Source organism: Chaetodon trifascialis, chromosome 1 (assembly GCF_039877785.1).
Source record: "Chaetodon trifascialis isolate fChaTrf1 chromosome 1, fChaTrf1.hap1, whole genome shotgun sequence".
NCBI classification, from domain to species: Eukaryota; Metazoa; Chordata; class Actinopteri; order Chaetodontiformes; family Chaetodontidae; genus Chaetodon; species Chaetodon trifascialis.
Window position 1 is genome coordinate 15,833,990 of NC_092056.1, and position 25,030 is coordinate 15,859,019.

The 25,030-nt window shown below is 39.9% G+C and overlaps 1 protein-coding gene across 6 annotated transcripts in view; it reads right to left on the reverse strand.

The window, feature by feature from the left end:
* Nucleotides 1-24,069, reverse strand: part of tcf12 (transcription factor 12) — a 78,332-nt gene extending 54,263 nt beyond the window's left edge. For all 6 annotated transcript variants that reach the window (XM_070961915.1, XM_070962224.1, XM_070962308.1 and 3 more), the window contains exons 1-5: nt 23,908-24,069; nt 23,070-23,158; nt 22,742-22,814; nt 13,400-13,473; nt 6,810-6,912 (exon numbers count right to left, since the gene is read on the reverse strand). In XM_070961915.1, coding sequence (XP_070818016.1) covers nt 6,810-6,912; nt 13,400-13,473; nt 22,742-22,814; nt 23,070-23,141 — 322 coding nt within the window. In that variant the 5' untranslated portion in view covers nt 23,142-23,158; nt 23,908-24,069. The remainder of the gene's footprint in view (nt 1-6,809; nt 6,913-13,399; nt 13,474-22,741; nt 22,815-23,069; nt 23,159-23,907) is intronic.
* Between the last annotated feature and the right edge of the window lie 961 nt (nt 24,070-25,030).

The following is a 25,030-nucleotide window of genomic DNA, read 5'->3' on the forward strand; positions in this document are numbered from 1 at the left end:
AACAACAACCAACCATCACCAACCACCACCAAACATTAGTATGATGCAAATCTTAGGTGTCAGCATTGTTGTGTTACCAACATATAAGGTGGCTCCAAGCTACACACAATCACACAGTCTCTGATGACCCTATTATATATCAGTGACATCAATCCAGGACAAAATATTCATCTGAGCTATGTGCAAAACTATCAAATCCTAGCTAAAAATGCTTGGAGCATGCATTGGAGTGTGTGGACTCAATTATTGCTGAGAGAGTGCAACGATAATAAAGTACTGCCATGAAAACAAATATTAAACCAAATTCTCTGGGGCAAATCTGTAAGAGTTCGCATGCAAGGCCTTCATGGGACTGAGCTCTGAGGTGCTTTAGATTAGGATTATTAGGATTAGGATATAATACAATATAGGGAGCTTGTCTGTGATGTATTATATAACTGCACATCAGTACTGTGCTGTCTAGACATTTTCTTACTGCCCTTGAATAATTAACCTCATAGTAAGAGAAAACTCCACCTGACTGATGGAAACTAAGACCAAGATAATAGCAGAAAGTGGTCGTCCATCGTGACATTTAATGTTCTGTTCAACTAATAGGTGGCGTCTTTGAAGATGGTAATACTGAGACTGTCTCTACTGTTGGCTGTGGGTCACAGGCACCTGCAATACCCAATGAAATTCTGCTGCAGTGAAAGGTGATGTACAGGGGTTGGTGAGACTAAATGGGACATAAACACAATTGCTCTATCACACTCAGACTCACGTTATGGTCACATGTGTGAGTCAACAGGCTGGGAGCAGGATGCATGTGGCTGTATGCGTGCGTTGATGACAACATTAAGCTGATTAGCTTTCATGCACGGCTAAAGCTGTATGAGTAATATGCATGAAGCACACCAGGAAAACGTGTGAATGAAAGTACAACTCAGCAGTAGTGATATCATGCCCTCAGGCACATGGCTGGAAGACACAGCGGTCGTCACCACAGTTATGCAGTGGGAGTCAATCAGAAATCCAACTTTGTACTGTCAGCTGTTTGTACATATTAAACAAAATTTTTTGAGAGGCATACAGAGTTATGGAGTAATATAAACATGAGTACAAGACTATGCATGATATAGACAAGAGATCAGGGCTGTAGCTCTTGGTCCTGGACTTGTTTGTATGTTTGTGTCAGGGAAAATTTACCAACACAAAGACAGAAATCCAGATGATGGCTTGCTGGCTTTTCTGCATCTTGACAATTTCATAGCGACAACCATGATGTTTTCACGCTTGAGTACCATTTCTAGCTAGGTCATTCTGCATTAAAATACATTACTAATTTCAATTTTTTGAGTTGGCCAGTGAGGAGAAGTCTGAAGTCAAACAGCAAGAATGTGATGAAAGGTTGCTTTAAAACATGTAAGAATTAATTCATAAGCAGTCATTTTAACATAAAAAAATGCTAAAATAAAGGAAGGAATAACAGTTAGGAGTGATTCCATTTTGATATCCTTGTAAGACATTTCCCCTACTCTTCATTTTCCAATAAAGGCCCACAGCTGTGAATAGCTACATCAACCCTGTCTGGCTAATTAGTACAGCAACTTTAAAGCATAATCTGAGGTTAAGACGGAGAATCCTCAAGCTTTCGACACTTAGTGGAAAACAATATCAGTCCATTAAGTAAATAATGACAAAAAGGCAAACATTAAGCAGCGTACACACCAATCACAATACAGCGTGAAATAAAGGAGCAGAGTGCAGCTCTTTCAGTTGTAGCTCATTGCCTGTGGTAATTGCCCAGATTGCTTGAAATCAACCTCCCCCACTGGTTTCCCCTCATCGAGCTGACACCACAAGGAAAAATCTTTGCAGGTAATTAGATCTAACCATTCCTTGTCAGGGCTATGAACTGCTGGCTATCCCTGTGGCTAAACAATTAGAACTACTGAATGAGAAACAACCCTCCACTACAAGGCCTACGGAAGACCTTACGTTAGACATTACTACACACAGAGAAGGAAGTGAAGGCTCGGTGAATTACATTCCCTCAACAGCGGCACAGGAGCATGAAACAATCAGTAATGTGCGTGTGAATTAAAAAATAAATCTTTAATCCAAGAACAGTTGGAAAATAAAACATTTATCTTTTGTCTTGAAGTCTAACTCAATTATGGTTTCAAGTCATTAGTGAATGTCATGTCGTTAAAGGCGATAAAATGAAAATTTTAATTGCCAGCTAATCGGTGATGTACAACTATTACACACAGATAAATCAGTGAAATGATGCTCTGTCATCACAACAGGCTGGAATAGAGGTGTGCGATGGTCTAATAATGTCACAATACAGCAAGATATTTCTGCAAAAAAGGTTTTTTTTGACAATATATTTATTTCTATATCACAACTACTGTATAAATATAATTACAATACAACTGTAATAACTATAATTTCAGCTGGTGTGGTCAGGTTTTTACAGCCAGCTCTTACATATTCATTCTGTGTAACTTTGGAGGGGCAGACAGTGACAGAGCTGTGCTCTAATTTAAAACAACTCTCTAATCAGAGTCACTTTTTCCCCCCATTTTCCCACCCACCGCAACTCATTATTGAGCAGATGTGCTGTGCATACAGTATGTATGACAATATAAACCAGTGGTGGGAAGTTGTGTGTCTGTGAGGCCACAGAAATCACACACTGAGTAACTGCAAATATCTTTGAATGATATGTCAGTAGACTGTCTGGTGTAGCCTCTTTCAACGCATGTGACAAGCAGTTGAGTCAAAGGGACTCACATGGCCGAGACTTAAAAAGTTTGTCCATAGCACACTCTAAGCATGAACAATGTGGTTGCCACCTGTGGGGCAGCATGCAGTGGATGACGTGGCAGTTAGTAAGAGGATTGTAGCACAAGAGGGTGGAGCTAAGATGCATGTGAGGCCCAAACCCACTGATGCACAGTCTGCCCGATCACGGGAGTCGGCCCCCTAGAGAGAACAGTGTCATCGTTAGGCATTCACCCAAAACATCATTCTTCAGCTTCAAACCCCGACATAATTTTCCCGCAAGCCTAGAATAAGTCAAAGGAAACAATCTATTCTATTTCTGTTTTATTAGATGCATGGATTACGTTACTACACGTACCTCACTGTTACCGTACCACCGGACTAGTTTACATGCAAAGCTGACTTTTAAAAAATCTTTAATATTTAATTCACGAGTGGTGTAACTTATCAATTATTCAAATCTAACATAAGCTCCCCTTGCCAGCCATCTAATACCCATCATGACTGTGTAACCTCACCTCACACACTCACTCCTTCAAATGAAACGAAAGCAAGCTTTTACTTAAAAAAAAAAAGAAAGGAAAAAGCTATCTTAACAGGAAACTGTTTATAGCATAATGTTTACTGTAGGTATATACACATTGACATGATTTATGTTTTTCACCTTTTTTCTCCTGCTGCATAAAGACGATTCCCGCTCATGATGAGTCCCATTTCAAAATACTGAAAGTACAAATCGATGTATATAAAACACAATACTTCAATACACTGAAAACCACATATACTGCAGTACAAAAAACTGATAATTATTTGTGCATTAGCACAAGACTACGCATCAATATTGTCTAGTAATTAGGTATTATCATACCATTATCATGTTATTCAAGTCATTGAAGAGTAGCTGAAAGTCTAGACTAAATTGCAAGCACATATAAATCATAATATGTATGTACAATAAATATTCAGCTATTGTTTGTGTCTGCTTTCTGTGTTCTACATTATTACTATTATTTTGCCATTTGGTGGAACATGCAGCAGCTTGATACTCAGAGGTTGCAAAGGATCAGACCTTCAGAGAAGGTTGAACGGTGCATTCATCATAGAGCGGTCTGTTTTTCCTAATTGGAGCTTAAGAAGCGTTCATATGTTTTTTTTTTCCTTCCTCAATATTGATGTTCTTCATTGTGTTTAAACTCTAAAAATAAAGCATTTTGGCTAAGCAGCAGTATGACGCTCAGTCAGTGGGTCAGTTGATAAACAACAGAGAAATAAGTCAACTAAAATGAGGACTGACATTTCTTGCCACAGCAAAAGAAAATAATTTAGTCTGTATTTCTTTCCAAAGGAAATGTCTAATCAGTGTTGCATTTTTCTAATACAAAGCATGTTTTAGATCTACTTTGCTGATAAAGTACACAAAACATAAACACGGAAAATATGCCATCACGGTTATGAATTGGGTACTTCCCAACCAGGAACAATACAATGAATAAGAGGCAGGAAACAACAAAAGGTCCAAAGCTCCAACACCAGGATGACCGTGGGCCTCCACTGGGTCATCGTTAAGTGTCTATAGATGAACACTGTCCAGAGTTTCTGTGACAAAGTTTGTCTTACATGGTTAGCACTAGGAAAACCTGATCAGTATCAGTCAGTCTGACCAGTATCAGACTGATTTTACTGTGAAGGGGCGTTAGTGTTCAGATTAGTCAATCAGTAAGGTCTCTGCTTTGTTTTCCTTTTATACAAGCAAAAGACCATGAACTGACAAGGCCTGTCCAATGCAAAGCAAACATGTATTTACACTGCCAGTTACCACTGACATGTTCCAAATTGGTTTTCAATGCTAACATTTAAAAAGAATAACCATAAATTGGGTATTTATTTTGATCTACAAACACAGACTACTGACTGGTTATTTCATCCTACATGCAGCTATCTGCTGCAGGCTTGTCAATGCGTTCAAATGCATCTTTTAACAGAAAATGTATTGTGACATAATGATAAAAGCATGTGATCAGGTTGCTTTGTGAGCAGCTCTTTTTCTAAGTTGGCTTTATGTATCAGAGCCTTAATAGTAAATTCCAGCATCCAAAGCCAAGCCAACACCAAGGCAGAGGAGCATCTACAATGAGCATGAGATCAAAGCAGTGCTGTGTTAATAAAATTTTAGTGCCGATCAAAGGATGAAGTCCTCTTACAAACACCACAAAGTGATATCATGACAACAGCATGATTGTGTGGCAAGCGAAATAATTATGCCGTGCAAGTATTTTATTGTCCAACACAGCACACACAGACTGATGAAAACCATCTGCTTAACCACGAATTCCACACACCTGATGAAAAAAGGCCTGCCTACCACTGTATATTTCACTGCTACATGGTTCATTGATGAGGAATGATCCTTCAGACATGATTTAATGAGGGTATTGAAAACTCCATAAAGCTATGCAAATCCCAGATATTACGGTGGAAAAACTATTTAGCAAGACCAGACTTATCTTGACACTGAGATAAGCACAGGCAATTCCAGGTTCACAATCATGCTGTCAAAATCTGACATATCACTGGGACAGATCACATCCATATTCCGCAGCTTGTACGCAAAATTACAGATGCATTTGAAAAGGGGAGAGATACACTCTGTGTGTGTGTGTGTGTGTGTGTGTGTGTGTGTGTGTGTGTGTGTGTGTGTGTGTGTGTGTGTGTGTGTGTGTGTGTGTGAAAGAGAGAGAGAGAGAGAGTCATGTGATCAATTACAAGAAAGATAATATTTTCCTACAATTGAGCAGCACCAATTTGTGAACTAATCACCTTGCTTGGAAACCAGTCTCCAGGGCCATTACATAATGAGCTGAGATGTACTTAGCCATAAAACCGTCAAGAGGTTACACATTACTATGATGCCAGGCCAAAGCACCGGATAACACACAGCTTTTAATTGTTACAATAGGAAAACGTATTACAAGTCAGTTCTAGAATATGTAGTCGCAAAATGTATTTTTTGTGATTATCAAAATACAAACTATGATGTGGTAAAAAAAAAAAGAAAAACACATTGATTCACTAGTGTTTGGAGCAGCAGGCTGATTTAAGCCTGTTGTTACACCTAAACACCACATGTTATGATTGACAGTGTGTGAAAACTACCAAGCACAGCAAGCACAGAGGTCAAAATAGATTGAGAAAAAGGTCTTTGATAAATGGCCAAAATGTCCAGCTTCTGCAATTCCAAGTTATAGAAAAATGTTAACGTCAGCAAAGCTACAGCTCTGAAAAGAGGTAAGGTCTATGTTCTATAGTGGTGTCTTTTATGAAAATAACATTCAGTTTGAGATCCATTTAAAAGAACATGCTTGAAACATGATGGGTGGTGTCAATGACGGGGTACTTGAGCTCATCTGACAAGGCTATGTTGGAGTTACATCTGACCAAAAAGGTTCAGAACCACTGATCTGAGAAACACTATGATGAAATGAAACCACTGCTGCTCTGAAAATCAAATAGAAAATCCAGAAACAGAAACCAAGCAGTCATCCAAACAAGCAAACAATGAGGGCAAGGTAAGGTAAAGAGTGCAAAAACAATCTCTGAACACCATTAAATAATTTACAAAAAAAAAAAAAAAGAAATTCAGATTCTTATGTGAGAGGGTCTTTGATATGATAGTCTGCTTAACCCAACACCCAGAAATCACTACTCTGCTGCCAATGATAGCTGCTGGGGGCGGTTTTGATGTCCAGGAGACAGCTTCTTATGACGGAAAGCTATACTGATGGCGTGACTTCTAGCCTGGGGGAGGGTCATCACAAGAGGAGGAGGGAGATACAGAAAGAGGTGGGGGATTAAGGGAGGAAATAAAGACAGCAGGAGATGGAGAAAAAAAACAGGCCTGTAGCGTGCAAGCCTTTCAGTAGTGCTACCTCGAGATGCATGATGTGCCCTAACCTCAATCAGGCAATTTTTTTTAACAGGATGTCTTTCCACTACCAAGGGGCATGTGAGGGGTGAGTTGGAGAGAATCATTTACTTACCCATTATGTTCGAGTTCATGAAAGGTGTTGGGGACAATCCTTCATGGGACACTAATCGACTGTCACTCAAATGATCGCCATAATGAGGGCTGTCTGCAAAACCCTGGGGGAAGAGATCAGAATATTAAGCACATTACCGGGCAACTTCACTAATTGAGCGATATGGCACACCACTAATGAGTGAGAGGAGTGTACCACTGGCTTATAAACTGTCCTGTTTCTTGGGTATTACAGTCCAAAAAACATTAAAGATACCAAAAAAAACCCAAAACAGATCTTTATCTCTGTGGCTGATGTTTTAACTGTTGGTTCACATTATTTGGCATGAAGATAAAATATTCAGAGAACTTGTTTGAAATAATGGTGTGTTTTACGTTGTTTTTTATCACCTTATCAAAGATCAGTGGTGCCTTGTGGATGTGAAAACAAGTTATAAAGCCTCCCTATTGGTCTCATCTGAATTTGAGGATAGAAACAATCAACCGAGGCTTTTAAACACCCATTAAGGATTCACCTTTTTAGATGCTATTACCCTCGTGTTTTGATGTAATTTTATTTTATTATTATTTATTATCATTATCATTTTATTATCTGACTTCCCTCCTCTTTAAAAATGTATTTTAATGGTTCAACGGCTATTTTTTTTTAAGTACTCTGAGCTGCATGAAGGTCTGATATAAGTAAATAAAGTTGACTATTACTAGTATCACTATTTTCATTATGATTATATCATCACAGCCTCAAACAGACTTAAGTGTGCTTAAACCACAGTGACTCAGAAAAATAGTTTTATGGACCACATGTTGAAAGAAGGGATTTTCATACCATTGTAAGACTGTTTTCACAAGTGATTAAGTACTCTCCTTTTGGAGATTAAGCGGTGCTCTTTAAGAAAAGGGAAGAAAATGCCGTCATCGTTAAGGAATATTTGTGCTCTAAATTCAACAGCCATTCAATTTCTCAACATATGAACCTCATATTTTCAACTTGTCATCACCAACAAACAGGTAAAAGCTGTAAACATTTGCGGGTTTGTGCTGGATCTGTAGGAACCTTCGCTTTATCTTTATTACATCTATAAAACAAAAATAACCGAACCATATATATTCTTTCGTGCTTATTTTGGTTCAGCCATTTGATTCTACCATCCTATCTATATGATAACAGGTTTATATACCAGTCCATAGTTCATAAGAGCGTGTTGTTACATAGAGGGGGAAGAAACAGAGAGATTCAATCCTACATCATTCCAAGGTACCTGCAGCTTAAAAAAATTGCCTTTTTCTCCTGGGGCTTAACAGTGCCTTTTCATGACACTTATCAGCTTCGGGGGCTTAGGTCTAAATATCGGTCACAGTATGGTTTTTGAAAACTCGGGGTCCCATGTAATAAAAGATACTCCGTTACAGTGCTAATCCCAAGCCCTGTGAAAATCCTCCTGTGCTCCAGTCAAATACATCTCCCCAAACTACATTAACTCCCACCAGAGGGACCAGGCAGCAGTGGGCTTGCATTTCTATGGAACTATTTTCACCAACTCATACCCTTTGCATTCAACATACAGTAAAAAAAAGTAAATCTTATTATCCATCTTTTTTTTGTGAGCGGATGGTGATGGAGTAATTTCAAAGGTAGCGGAGTGTTGTGCTGTGTCGAGGGAATCCTCAGAGATTCCCTATTGTGCTCCTGCCAGGCCACACACACTGTTAATCACACCATGAACAGACTCAATAACAACAACAGCCCCATGAGAGGCTCGAGCAAACTAACACAGACTTACACATACACAGCTCACACAAGCAAGCAAAAAAAACATTTTCTCTCTTCTGCAGCAACACAAGGAACATGATTCAAACTGCAGACTTAATGGAATATTTCAACATTTTTGGAAATGTGCGTATTTGCCTTCTGGCAAGTTAGATGACAAGATTGATACTCGTCTCAAAAGGTAGACAGGATTAACGCATGCTATGTTTTACTGTGTAGTGTAATAATTTGGAGAGGGAAGAGAAACCGATTTAAAAGCCGTCGCTTATGCCTCCCTTGAGTGAAACCCCATAAGCTATGACTTCAGGCATTTTCAGTGGTGGGAAAACAGGCGTTCTTGTCATCATCCAAACAGATCATAAGATTGTGATGTTTATGGAAACATTAGCAATATCTGGTGGCTTCCCTCCAACACACAGCTCCGCTCGCTCACCAGAGCAGCTCCAGTCTCTTAGCCTGTCGGTGGCGCAGTAGCCTTTGGTGTTGATAGGCTATAACTCGTGACATGTAACCAATCAGATGTGGGCAGGACATTGAGCGAGACTACAAAGTGGTGACTGCAGACAGAGAGAGGCAGCTATATCAGAGCCAAAGTAGCACAATTTTAAATCTATTTAATCCTAGCCTTTTTTGTTTTTGCTGAACTGAAAACTGATCTGGTCTACAATTCAAATCTGCAATACAATCCGAACCGTGAGTTTTGTGATCCATTGCACTCATTGCTTAGCTTTGCATGAAGACTGGAAACAGGGGAAACAGCTAGCCTGGTTCAGTCCAGAGATTAAAAAAAAAAAAAAAAAAACACCAACTCAACAACAATATAACATGTTAATTAGTGAGATCTAGAACTAGCTGTTGCTCCTCTTTTCAGTCTTATCCTCGGCTTCAGCCTTATATTTAATGTACACATATAAGAGCGGTACTGATCTATCATCTACCCCTCTGCCAGAAAGCGAAACAGCATTAACTAGTCCTTTATCTAAATATTAGAAAGCACTTAATGGTAATGAACACTGGACACTTTGATTGTTATGACTGCTAATGTCAATCCGAGCTCATTGTATGTGTGTGTGTCAGTGCAACCACACTGTGTTTGCTCCTCTGGGATTGCTAGATCATCAATCACAGATCCCTCATCTTTCCCATACATTGGTGGCCGACATCTATCTGAGACACTAACACACATTGTCATTGTTGCCACAGGGCTACATTGGCACTACTGGCTGAATAACTGTCAGATCACTGTGGCAGCATGCAGGCCAGAGCTCACGCCTGGTCCCCCAATCACTTGCCACAGCATTTAAGAAGTGTTTTCTTCCACACTCTGTGCTACATCCCAGGTGAACATGGGGCTGCTTGTGGCAGCTTGGGAAGTGATGATATGCTCATGATGGATGCGTGTGGGGTCGAGTATCAAGTCGGGGCAGGGCACTGGGGAAGTGGGAGTTGTCGTGCAGTGGCGGTGGGCACAGCCCTGACTGTCAGACCGCCAGCCTACAGCCACAGCTGCCCAGGATACAGCGGCTGGCTGGGAGCCAAGGTCAGCACGGCAGGGCTCGGGACTGGTCACAGTTGACTGATCACACACTCGTAGCTCACCAGCTCAAACAAGCTCAGGGACAAGACTGAATTCCCTTTGTAACAGACTGAAAGATGAAGCACTGAGGAGTTCTTCGGAGAGCCTTGGACAGATACTGTGAGGAGAGCGTAATTTAGGAAATTTTTGAGATTTGCACTCGTTTGATAATCAATTATTTGATTCCCATTTAACAAAGGGATGGAATGAAACTAGCCATTCCTAAAAACATCTTACGCACATGGACAATATTTTCAACATAGGAAAGAACTATAGCCACGTCTGTTATACAATGTAATGCCTGTCAAAGTCAAGGAACAGCAGAGAATGACAGGAAGGCCTCCACAGCACGGCAGACATGTTCAAATCCCAGGGACACAAATTTTGACACAGACTGTGACGAATTTACAGAAACATGCAAATGACTTTTTCATTTTAATTGGTTCTATAAAATCTATCTGGGTGAGGAGGCAACTTGCCAATGGGTGTTAATGTCAGCATGTCGGCAGTGTGGAGAGTAAGAAGCTCTAGTCTCCCAAACGACCCTAAACAGGATGAGTTGTTGAAAGAAAATGGGTGAGAAAATGGACATATGGATGGATTTGAAACACACCAGAGAGAGAAAGGGACCTCTGAGCGTTCCCCAAAGTCAGTAAAGAAACGTTCCTGATGAGTTTAGATAAGCTAAAAGATACTTTTTTTTTTCATTTTGATATTAATGCTTTAGTTTATTCATGTTCAGGTGCCAATATGAGCAATCTGTGTTTTTATAAATGTGGTAAGACATGGTTCGGAACGGCATTACCAACAACACAAAACTTATGTTGACATGGTGGAGAGATGATACTGATACATTGAAAACAATGTTAAAATTTAGCCTGCGCACACATTTACATAAATCAATCATGTCCATTATTGTTGTCAGTTCACTGCAGCTACATTTCTTACTCTGGATAGCTTTCATTCAACTCCTCAGATAATGCTCATTTTGTAATGACAAAAATAGACATAAGTTCTTTAAATGGCAGAGGTCAAGTATCAGTGCACTCGTGCAGTGCAGCAACTCTGCACATTAACGATTAATATATTCTAAGCAGTGATTTAATGGTCATCGATTAATGATTAACATCCATAATAGGAATTTTCTACTTTTCTCTGAATCTAATTTTGCCATCATTCACATGGTTATGCATATGGCTGATATGGTTACAAATCACTTCTTAAAGCAGAATATACTGGATATAATATTTTATAGGCTATATTAATCAAGTCTGGCATGTAAGCAGCTGTGTGGAGAGTGTGGCATGTGATTGTTTACGTTCACGCCTTATGGAGGTGCAAACAGCTGTCTGCTGGCTGATGCTGTGCCTTGCAATGTCAGAAACAATCATTTATATGCACCTGCAGCAAAGATATCTCAAGCGTCTCTGTCTTATAATTCAAATCAAGCTGCCTATGTTACTATAGCCTGTAGATGTTCATTCGGGAAGGGCACAGAAAAATAAACAAGGTAACGCTGCCCGAGTGGCTCTGACATTTAACTGAATTCTAATAGAAAGTGACAGGAGATTGACATTAAATGAAATTCATACAGGGCATCGAGAACAACCAATGTGTGAGGGACAAATAAACAGGGGGGATAGCTGTTCACACTTGCTCACACTAACAGTGACATGTTCTCACTTAAACACAACAACTGAGATGCAGCTTAATATTTCTCCCTTTAAAAAGGCAATAAACTATGAAACATTACACAATAGCCTATACTTATTTTTAATGTGGCGTTTTTTGAATTCATTAAAATTGACTTATTTTCTTTCATCAACAGCTATAAGGAATTAATAATTGTCAATAATTTCCATTGCTATAAGGGGACAAAAGATTTTTACAAATTAAATTCTCATTTTCATCTTTTGTGTGTGTCTGTGATCCATTAAAAAATATTATCTCAAGTATTGAATCAATTGCTTGGCTGCACAGAGGACAGACTGTCTCCTTGAATAATGGAGAACACTGCAACAAAAAATACATTTTTGCTTGAAACCAGCTTCAGTTATGGACAAAGAAATGTTTAGATACAGAAAATTTTATAGATTTTGAATCTTATTTATGTGTCAGGAACCCTCTTTTTCCTCACAGCTCATACTTGGAAGAAGGGCAACAGTGACTGTCCATTCACCAACTGTCTTGCTAAAAACCATTTTTTGAATGTTTTTTAGTCTATCCTGGCTCCAGCTGCATCAGGTTTGCTATTACTAGTTCAGAGGCTGGAACCATGTTAACCTGCATCTAGCAAGAGTCATTGAATAGTAGCTTGGTACAATTGTAATGACAGACACAGGCTTTAGCCATCACCTCTTTTACTGTTTAAGACAGTTTGCTCATGCTAGCGTTTACACAATGTTATTGGCAGGTAGGGGAACAAACCAATGGCCTTGGAGATCTGCCAAATGGAGGTCACGGAATCTGATTCAAACCCCGCTTAAAAACATGAATCTCCTGCAGTGTCACTGCATTGGCTCACTTCACCACTGTTGACAGAAGGGTTTCAAAAGGACCAACAGTGGCAAGTACTTATTGTAAGGCTCAACAGCTTGTTATTGGCCTGCTTGTGCTTTAAGTCACTGTAAATGAAATATCTTTGGGTTCTGGACAGTTGGTTGGACAAAACGAGACATCTGAAGAAGCTGCCTTTTGTGGTGCACATTTCTGTGACATTTTATAAACTTAATGGTTCAATCAATTTGTTAATCAATAATAAATAGTTGGTAAAATGATTGATAATGAAAGTGATCTTTGGTTGCAAAATACCAACAGAGAGAAAAAAAAGTTTTCCCCATTCGATCAAGAGCAAAGTTATTATATCCACCCTGGGCAGAAAAAAATATTTACTTTCACAATGAAAATTCATGGTGTGTAAAATTAACATATAATTTGAGCTGAAACATTTTAACAGACCTCTAACAATAACACATGCTTCCAGTAACTGGGTTTTCCTGCCAGCTGCATAACATATTTGGGCAGATGTTTAAGAAAAAAAAATAAAAAATCTAATTCCACCGTCCATGAGAACATTAACCCGTCCTTTCTGTCACAGAGAAATATGTCCATTACAGTTCATACAAAACAACTGGGATGAGGTGAGAATAAAACATTGTGAATGAACCGCTTTGATGTAACAGTTGTTAAATGATGTGCTGTGGAGCAGAAAGGCCATTCAGATGTGTTAACGTGTGGGTCATCTTACCCGGGAGGACTCATAGGAGGGACTGGATTCGCCACCTGGGGCCCAAGACGCTTGGTTGGTCCGCTCCTCCATACCTGTAGAGAAAGCAAGTCAAGATTAATCACATAGTTCAATGTACATACAGTATATCTACTTCCTGTTTCTGTAAATGGACTGCATTTACACAGCCCTCTTCTCATCTATTGACCACTCAGAGTGCTTCACAATACATTCACCTGAAATTCACTGACACTCTTCAGAGGTAACCTGCATTAAAGTTACTATAGATTATTAAAACAGGGGATTTAAGTTACATCAAGTCTGATTAACACCTCATTCAGTAGTAAAATAAGTAATGAAATATTATCTCCCTCCAAAACTGGCACGAGGGATGTGATAACACAAGAACATTTTTTCCCTGTTTGGAAATGAACATGAAAAGTGACTCATTCATCTCCTCAAAAGTTAAGCTTCATGACACCAAAAAATATTTACCATTAATTTTGCTTTGCATAAACACAGTTTTGTGTGCTTCAATGCATCAAAAAGCAGCTACTTCCAAACAGCTGAGCACTAAAACTTGTTGTTAAATGAAAGAAAACCTCTGTTTCAAGAGTCAAACAGATGAACAAAATCAATAACTCCAAGCAACTGCAAAGCAAGACCATCTGGCATATATTGAAAAATATAATATCTGATCCTTAGAATCTAATTTATGTGATATAGTCTGTAAACATATTTGATGCCTCAATTGTTCTTGCTGTTTGAAACATTATTGTGTTGCCGTAAAAGGCAAAGTCCCCACAAACAAAACATAATTGCAGAGTGGGTAAAGCATCAACATTCTCCAAGTTATTGATTGTCCCAGTTGTAATTTCATTTGTCTCTGCAAACTGCGATACCATTTATTCATCTTTAGCTTCAAATAAAAAAATATCAGATTTATAAAAAAAATCGTCTATGCTCGGAAAAATAATAACACAGAAAGCAACAAACAAAACTTTTCAATATTAAGACTTCTTTGAAATTTAAAAGCTGATATGCACTGAGGTGCCTCCATGCAGCAAAGTCCGCTATACAATCCAAGAAACAGCTCCGATAAAAGCTGAAGTAGAATCCGCACAGCAACACACAAGCAAAGCCTGCTATCAGAGATCAAAACGTGGAGAAAGTGGACTATTTGTCTGACTCACAAAGTCAACGTATAGCTCAGCAGGCAGCTTAAAAGACAGGCTATAGTCATTGATTTCCCTGATACTTCTTATGCATTGTTAAGGCTATTCATTTCAAACTGACCAATTCAATATTAGAGAGACTTGATGAAAAGGCAGTATGATGTACCTGTGAACAATACCCAATCTGAAATGTGATCAATTCCGTAGACAGTGTAGATGATTCATTTCAAGCTCTCGTGCTGCCAATCAATTGTTAGTCAGAAATCTAATTATGTACTTCACCAGAAAGTCTGTGACATTTCTCGAACCAGAAATCACGCTCCAGTGAGCAGCGCTATAGATAAGTTTCACGCTGACAAACATGTTGTTTTGCTGCTAACACACACCAGGTTCATTTCCCCTTTAAAGCCTTCGTAGTTACCATTAGTGACTAAAAAAAAAAAAAATTGTAGAGTCAGTAGCCTCACTTTGATCATTTGGCTGTGTTGTCCTGCACATTCAAAACTGAGAGGTGCTTTTGTTTTAAATATAACTTCTATACATAGGTTTACATTTTAGTACTATGACAACACCAATGTGACATATTGTAGCCCAACTGAGGCCTTTTACACACGGAAAGTAACAATGGTCAGTGTTTGCTCTGTGGGCCACTGGCTGTCATCTCGTCTGATTACCATCTTCTACCAGGGCTCAAGGCTCCCCTCTCTTCACAAAGCAGAGACAAGGCAGCACAACAAGATTACTCACTGTCAAAGAGGCAAAGGGAAAGAAAAAACACACGAATGCACTGACTATAATTTAGCTTTAATGAATTTGGAGGATGCTGCTGTGCTGCTAAGTACTCCATGGACAACAGAAAAAAGGGCATCATTCCCTTCTCACACAACAATATGCTCAAAGTTATAATCAATATTTTTGTGTGAGCCATGAACCGAATCACTGTGTAACGTTAAATAACTTGAAATGAAGAACCCACAAATACGTATCACCCAATTCTGCAGCTCCGCTGTTTGGCCTCTTTTAAGCTCCCTGTTTGGGTTTTATAAAAATACAAAAAAAAACCTCATGCATTAAAATAAATAAAATAAAACGTAAGCTATCTACCAAACAGCAGGCATACAAAGTTGACAAAGATCAGATGTTCATACACTTGATTGTCATTTTATTAAGTACACCCACCACACTGCAATAAATCCTTCCTTCATAAATGTTATAATCAGTTCTTTGTTAAAACTGTTCAGAAGGTGTTGATTCAAATTCATGGTCATTTTGAAGGATGTGGTTTGTTGTGCTGGTGAATTGTGTTACGTTACTTTGTGACTTTCCCGGTCACAACTAGTTTCAGCAATTTCATTACCAGCCATATGGAGAATATATTCTGTATCCTTGAATGTCCTGAAAGTGGTGACCCTCAAGAATTTTTATCCATCCATCCATTATCTATACCACCTATCCCTTTCGGGGTTGCGGGGGGCTGGAGCCTATCCCAGCTACAATGGGCGAGAGGCGGGGTACACCCTGAACCGGTCGCCAGCCGATTGCAGGGCCACATGTAAGGACAAACAAACTATCACACTCACATTCACACCTACGGACAATTTAGAGTCATCAATTAACCTAATGAGCATGTTTTTGGTCTGTGGGAGGAAGCCGGAGTACCCGGAGAGAACCCACACATGCACGGGAAGAACATGCAAACTTCACACAGAAAGGCCCCGCCTGACCCGGGGATCGAACCGGCAACCTTCTTGCTGTGAGGCACCCGCACTACCTGCTGCGCCACCGTGCAGCCCCAAGAATTTTTATATCCCACACAAATAATAGGTGTACAAACAGTACTGGTATTGGTGAGATGTCAGGATTTTTTAAATTCCATGACTTTTCCAGGTTTTCCATTACTGTGAGTTTGCTGCAGTGTTCATTGTGGCTGTTTTCATGGCCCCAAGAGCTGATGCTAAAGACACACTCAGGGACCTTCATGGTAACATCTGCTCACTTCAAATCCAGCACCCAGAGGCACTCATACATGATTGTAGGTGACTTCAACCATACCAACATGACAGACATTTCACTCAGCGAATACGCTTGACCGCGTATACTCAGATGGTGTATGTCCACAGATGGTAAACCTACAGAGCCATGCCCCAACCCCATCTCTGCCTCTCTGACCACATCTCCATCATGCTGGAAACCAGGAAACCTGCCTCAAACACCATCAGTGTGGCCCAGTGATGTTGCCCACATGTTTCTAGACTGTTTTGAGTGTAGTGTGTAGAGCAGCATCTTCAGAGAGGAAGCAACAAGTGCAGGAGATGTGGACCTGGAGGAGTATGTGTCAGCAACTGCTGCACAGCAATTTCCCTCGGGATAAATAAAGCTTCTTGAATCTTGAATCCATCGCCAGCAACATCAGTGAGTCTGTGGATGATGTTACCAGCAACAGAATCATCATCCACTCCAACCAGAAACCCTGGCTGAATGCAGAGGTCTACTCTCTGCTGAAAATCTGCTTGTACAACATCCCAGGGTGGGTCCTTTGGGACTACGCACACCAGCTCTCATCTGTGATTCCTCACTTTCCCAGGCGATTGTCCCAATATGCTTTTAGACCAGCTACTACAGACTGTGACTCTGTCCAGAGTTCAACATTGTCATTCCTGAAGCACTATCACCTTATAGCACTCACTCCAATAATCAAATGCTTCAATGCAGCAGTGCCACATTATTCTTTTGATACTCTGAGCATGACATGAGAGGAACATGGCCACCATGTGAAAATGGTGAAATCCTATCTCACGCTCTTCTCACTTAATATTTCTATTTACATATTTATTCATTATCATTATTTTAATTGTGTTATATTGTGTTTTAATTTCTTGGTTTTATTTTTGGTACTCCCTGCACTGGAATCTGAGTACCTTTTCGTTTCCTTCCTTATTCGTTTACATATTCTGGAATGACAATAAAAACATCCTTGTCCTTATCCAATAGACTCAAACACCATTAAAGACATTCAGACACAAGGATCTACTTAGCTGAGTTTGATTTAGGATAAAATCTAGAAAATCCATTTCCTTCTGAGATCACATACTTCCCGTCACTCAACAACAGTTGGCAGCAAATCTACAGGCCCGAAGGAGTGAGAAAAAGACAGAATGAAAAAAGGCTTCTGTTGCAGGCGGCATCTTTACTAAAATGAAATGAGAAATGTCAGTCATGTAAAAACTAGTTAACCTGATTCCCAGCACAAATATGTTGTGTATCGCCCCAAAATAAATGAATGATTCTTTTGGACAAACACAGTGATGGAAGATTATTATGCATTTTTGATGAGAATATGAAAATATGTATGTGTAAAACTACCGGTGCAGTAGAGTAATTCATGTCACTATGTCACACCACAGACCTCAGTCTGGTACGTTTAACGGACGTCCATGTTAATGTAAACAAATCTAGGTTTGCTGACTTATTTGGCATAATGGTTTCCTGTATAAATGAACTGAAAGCAGCACTAATGGTGAATCCAATGACTGCATCAAACACATGTGTACAAATAATGAAAGTGAAGCAAAAACTGGACTGAGAAGAACCAAACAGTTTTCACTATTTTCAGACAGGGTTGATGTCCGTGTATAAATTATACTGACTTATCATCATTAGATCAGAGCAATATCCTGGAGAAAGAGGTGACAGTGCTCTTATTGGCAGAGAGTCAGAGACAGAAAAGGAAAAAGCACATTGATTTGGTTTAAGACTGTCTGTAACTGCAACACTGTCTATGAAACAAAGATGACTATTATGATCTATAATTTGCTTTCTGGTGTAATCAGTCAGCTCAAACCTTGGATTGGGCGATACGACGGTATTTACCGTGCAATGGCAGAAATCCCTTTGTGTGTCTGTGTGTCCTCCAAGTCTGTCCAGCCTAGTCCCGCCCTGTAATGCTTTGATTGGCTGGTACTCGAAAGGCAGAAAGCCTGTCTACCAGAAAGCTCTTTCACCCAGGAGACCACTGTTTGTATCCCGTGTGAAACCAAAAGTCAATCTTGACCGTGACATTTTCCTAAACCTGAAGTCTAAAAATGAAATGTTGTTTCCCATGGGACACCAACCCAAGTCTCCTGGATGAAGGTCCTGCGTTTGACCCATTCATCCATCATGATCTCCTCCCTCTTTATACTACATCACCTGACTTCCTGAAGGCTTTCTGGAGGACAGGGTTTCCTAGCCAATCACAACACAAATGGGGAGGACAACTCCTCACGTGACATGAGAGGGACAATTGGTGGTGGTAATGCAGCCTTAAGTTGGTTTGCCAGCTGCTGCAGACAAAGATGGCCACAAGAAAACATGGAGGAGGAGAGTGATTGGGACTGTTTCGAGTCTTTTGTTTTTAACTCGGGTGTTGTCTCATGTGAGTCACCTGTTTTTGTTTTTATGGATGTTCAAAATAAAAAAAATAGTCAAATGTGAGAAAGTATAGTTTGTACAAACTGTGAATATCTTAAGTAAAACCATAAAAAACATCTCTAGTGACAAAAATCTGTTAATGAATAATTTGATCATTTGGAATTGAGAATTTGAGAATTGACTCACATCACAGAGGACAGCAGCCCAGGCTCTCCATTGTGACAAGCTTTTGGTTTTAACACCAAGCTGAACTCAATGTGAGGCAGCCGTGAGGCTTTGTGTGGCTGAGACCAGCAATGAAACATGGAGTTATTTTTTATTCATTTTGGGATCTAACTGACAGGAAAAGCAACCTGCACTAGCCACCGGTCAGAGCTAACAAACGCATTACTACATACCACTAAATGAAAATTACCCTTTCAACAGCAGCCATCCACTGCCTCACTACACTAAAGAGTCAATGGCCTCATGAAATTTGCATCATCAACACAGCTGGAAGGGAGAAATGATGAATCTCTGTTTGAGCCACTTTGGGTATTTTTTCCAATCCATTTTTCTCTGGCACACTTTCGAAGGGCCTTGCCAGTCCCACTCTGCCTCAATTACAGTATCTGGCTATACCCAGCTGAGATGCAATAATCCAAACTCTCATTCCCTGCAATTTCCACACTTGTGTCTGCACACTCGCTCGCCTTATGTTCACAATCACTTATGTAGGTGCCTCTTCACCTAGCTTTAGGATCAAACACACTGGAGTACATACTGTCAGCTGAAGGAAGGAGGAATTTACTCACTATAGACCTGATACACTCTGAGGGGAGGGGGAGTTCATTTTGACATCATCATTTTTTACGTGATAAAGGTTTAATTTTGCACAAGTTAATGTTTTTCAAGAGCTATGAAAATTACAATTACCACCGAAGGTACTGATGTGACTTTTCACCCATCAAAATTTACGCTCATATAGATGCAGACCACATTTATAATCTATGAATTAGGAATGTAAGTGATGGCTTGATGAAAAAAAAAAAAACGTTATATTTCAATTTAGTGGCTCAAGATCAGTCACAAAAACACTAAAAACTAAGCCATTACAGATAGTTGATATTTGGAAAGAATAAAGAATACGTATATTACAATACAGTTGTGACAAATATGATGAATATGCATCAATATTTCACAGCTGACAAACACAATTCTGTTTAAACATTGTAAATATTTTTTGAACAAAACCATGAACTTGAATTAGTATCTTTTTTCAAGTCCTGTCCAATTTTTCCAATTTTTGTTAGATATGGTGCAAAAAATGGCCCACATTTAGACATTTCTAAAGGACAAAGCTGGTCACCAAACAACACACAGCCATGACAATGAGCTCCGGCTGTAACACACAATTCTTCTGATGGTCCACAACTCTATTCTACTCCAAACAAAGAGCGTCATGCTGATGTTGGTCTATTTTAGAAGTCATTGAGTGCAAGGCCCAGCCTACAGGTGGCTATCCATGTCTTACTATATGCAATCATAAAACACATAGTAGTGCCTTGTTAATACAATGCATGGATTAAGCACATCGATGGTTGAGATCATCCTAGCATACAGTCCGTGTACAGTGTGTACAGTGGATGCGGTCTCACACGATCTTGTGAGACTCAAAACTTTCATTATGTATCATCAGTGTGTTTTAGATATGACACAACAAACTGGCTTGTGAGACCTTTTCATTATCCACAATTACAAAATACACAGTGAGTTCCCAGTTTACTAGGGACACCTGTATAATCTGATCCAATCCAGTAAAAAGCCCATAAATACAATACATTCTATCTTTCACGCTCTTTGTTGGCACTGTTTCAGACCGGAGTTGATTCAACACTGCAGTCATTTTGAGGTTAGTGGTGTTGGTTTTCTGAACTGCATTATATGAAAAGATATACGTAACATTTTGTCCACGGGTTAATAAAAACACCTCCAATGTGATACTAAAAAACAAAAACAGCAATTATTTTATATACACACACACACACACACACACATATATATATAATGTATATTATAGTCTGAAACCTTTGTGTCATTAAAACATAAAATGAACATCTTCATGGGAACCTCACCAAAAAGGTGTGACTTCAATTAAAAACCCTCATCAGTTTAACCACAGCATTTCCGCTACAGATCATTGTTAAGTTTAGGCGGGTTGTTACTGGGGCTTCAGGGCTAACCTCGTTCACTTTTCCAGCAGTTGGGAAACAACAGACAAACCTTTTCTTGAGAAGCAGCAGTGTTTACTAACTGGCACACTGTAACCTATACTGTGCATTTACAGTAAGAGTGACGACTTACTGCTAACCTTTACCTTCACTCTGCTCGCAGTCACCATCACTTTTCTGCCTCTTGCTCTCTTGCACTTGCACAACCTCACACATTACACACTGAGCAACGGTGCTCTCATAAACAACAAAAACACAATGACATTGAATGTTTTTCATGTTCTTTCTTCTCCGTATATGGTTGTTTATTTCAATACGGACACGAGCTTTGTTTGAGAAAAGGCTGCAGGCAGCAACACAAAAGACTGCTGAAAAAGACAGGACAGTGTGGGAAATCCTATATCAGCGCGCAGACGACGAGACAACTCAGGTTGCTCCGATTCACTCTGACCAATCAGTGGTCTGCAGAGTTTTAAGTCCACCTTTCAGTATCAGCTCAGCTCGCTTGGAGTCTCAGCAGAGGATAATAGAAAACAGGATGAAATGGAGTGTTTCTGTTGGTATCATTCACAACATTTGCCAATGGAAACACAAAAACAACCATTCTAATGTGTGACGAACCGGACTGCTTGGTGGAACTGCAGCTTAAAATTCATCCCCACAACTCCATAGTTCATGAGTGACAGCTCTGTTCTTGTTTCTTTGTCTTTTCGTTCAGTTTCCACTTAGTGTGTGTCTTTCGTTTCACAGATAACTGACTACAACGAGGCTTTGTGGACGCACACAACACATGCTTTCAGAAAACATAATGTTTGATTGTTGACTGTCTCTAGTAGCACATCAGACAATAGATGTGCTTTGGATTAATGTCCTGTAGCATTTATAGTTAGGAAGTGATCCAGAAGCAAGGAATCTGAACTCTTGCCATTACAACCAAACCATCCACAAACCTATTTAACGATGAAGACGCTCATAGAAAAATAGTAAAAAAAAAAGACAATTCAGTTTGTGTGTATATGATGGTGATCAGAGGGACGGACCACTTATCAAGATGGTACTTGTACAAAGAAAAGAAAAACCTACAGAATAACTCAATGAGGGGATGTCTAACAACTCAATTAAACTGTACTATAATTCACAAGCAACTCCAGCTCTGCTCACAAGAATCTCACTCAGACATATTAACCTGATTCAAAATTTGTCTCCAACACACCTCACAGCAAAGCCCAACACAAACATGCTGTATAGTTTCCATGACACTTAACACACCTTCACCACAACAGTCACAACTTGCCAGATTTATTCATCTGACCGTCAGAGTCATAATGTAATTAGATCAATAAATTCATTTACACATGTCTGTGGCCTAAACCTTGCTTTGTTCTACATCTTTACTACAGCACTCCACTTTTAACTCCAGGTGAAGAGCTTGTGTTTCAAGCACCAGACGTGAACAGTGCAGACACGAGCGTCACAAAGGAGGGAAAATAATCACATTCAGTGCGAGACTGAAAAGTAAGACCATATCTGAGAGTTTGCTGGAATAGGTTTGAGGGACCAAGTCCTACCTGATGCACTGAACTGACTGCTGCCAAGTGTGGTGGGCCTGTTTTTCCCTCCGCTTACAGGTGGAGAGAACATCTGCAAGGAAGAATATGGACCTACAATCAGACTTGACAAGTGTAAAAGCAATCATTCAGATTATCAGATACAAGTACCCTGAAAGCTGCTCATGACTGTCAAAAGTCAAAGATAGTTTGTAAAATCCTACTAATCGACACAAACATGAATTGATCAATTAGTCATGTTTTATTTAGCCTTCTAGGTCCTCACACCTCTAAACCCTAAGAGTTGCGGGGCACCAAGAGGCAAAAAGAGAGGTAAAATCCATCATACCGCACTAAAATCCAGCAGGTCACTTAATTCCTTGTCTGTTCCGAGAGCGGCAATCCGCTGCTGAGGATTCATCCTGGCGATCTAGAAACCTGAAGAAAACACAGTCCATCAGGCCACATCTCCGCTGCTTTATTCAACAGCGGGGACGAGCGCCACAGGAAATGACCAATGCCACGAGAGGCATTTGTTGTGGGTGCCGAATAAAGACCATCACTGTGAATTTGACAGTTTGGCCATGTTATAATTTGCCAAATGGTGCAAACACTTAGTTCGCACGGCTTTAGTGTTTTTCTCCACTGCCTTGGTTAAAAGAGATGGGGTGGACGCGCTTTCAATGGATGGCACAGCATGTGAAAAACAGGACCTGCAGCATCGCAATACAGCTTAACAATATTTCTCTGTGATAACACCGCTCACTACTGGTAAAATATTTATTGTCGCTTACACTACCACTGACCATGTTAATGTCAGTGATTTGTGATGCAGGTTTCACAAGCATAACGCTGGTTAACATTAGCTGAGGCACCAGACGTCACTTTGCTAGCTGGCTAACGCTAGCTGCAGTTAACTGATTCATATGGACTGACAAGAGCTCGAGAGCCGCAACCAGCTGCGGCGGTTTTAGCCAATGTGGACATTAGTGCGGAGAAGCCTTTCTGACGAGTAAAACATAAATTACATACTGGTTCAAGATAAGTAGCATGGCCAAACAAATATTGCAAATGACGCTCTCAATCCCCAGCAGCTCTAAAATACAAAACGCAATGATGGTCTTTCTCAACTCCCAACTTCTTTCACAGGTCCGAAAGCTTTTGGTAAACTCCCACTGATTTTTTACCTTTTTCCGATTAAAATCCCGACTAGGGTGATCTGGTGAAGACTCGCTGTCTTGCAATACGCCTCAAAAGAGCGAAATATTGGTTTAAACGGCTATACCTGGTAAAATATCCTCTCTATATATCAGTTACGAGTTTCCCTTAGGCAGACATTTTTGCTTTGCGAAAGCCTCAGCACCACGATGACACTGGTTATTGTATCCCTCCGCCGAGCACAGTGACATTATGGTCCCACACAGCGGGAGATGCTGCGGGAGTCAGCTCACACCGGCATGGGTCACACCGACGCACCACGTGTTTATCTCTGCTTTAACACCACTACAGGTGCATTTAATGGATTCTACTGAACTGCAGCGGCGTGAAAAAAATACAAGTCAGTCTATTCATTTCAAATAAGTTTTACTTGCCGTGATTTTTAAATTCTTCAAGTAGTGTCCGTAGCTGTTCTCACAGAGTTGTTTTCTTTATGTTGGCAAAATAAATACATTTAAGTATACAAATGAACTAATACATTTCATGAAGCAGAGGGATGTAAGCAAGGCTGGATTCCAACCAGGCAAAGTATCCAACCGCCCGCAGAGCCTCAGACCTCTAGGGGCCCTAAAGCCCCACCTTCATTGCATGTCAAATGGATTTCGTAATTTGATTTTTGGCAAATTTGTAAGGGAATCTACAACAGTAACTAAAGTAAATAGCAGGTGAGGTGGGTCCTGCATTATAAGCTCATTTTGCTGTGTCTTCTAGTTGTGACTCACCTGGATTTAATGGAGGTGACAGAGGAGGTACACACTGTAAAGAGGGCAGTGAGGAGCGTGTGTCAGTATGGGGCACAATGATAAACTCTTGCCCCAGGGCCCCTTTAGGGGTTAGTCCAGACATTGATGTCAGACCTAAACTTACTCTCAAAAATCTGCCTCATCCAAAGTTTGCAATTTATCTACCAGATAAAAACAGATGTGCAGTTCATAATAATATAATAAATCATCTTTTGTTGTTTCAGGGATTTTTTTTTCTTTTTTTTTTTTCTTTACAGATGTTTTCAATCTAAGTAACTATCAGTTGTGTTTGGTGACTTTACTCCTTATTTTGCTTTTAGTCCATTAGCTTACAGCATCAAGTTTCTTA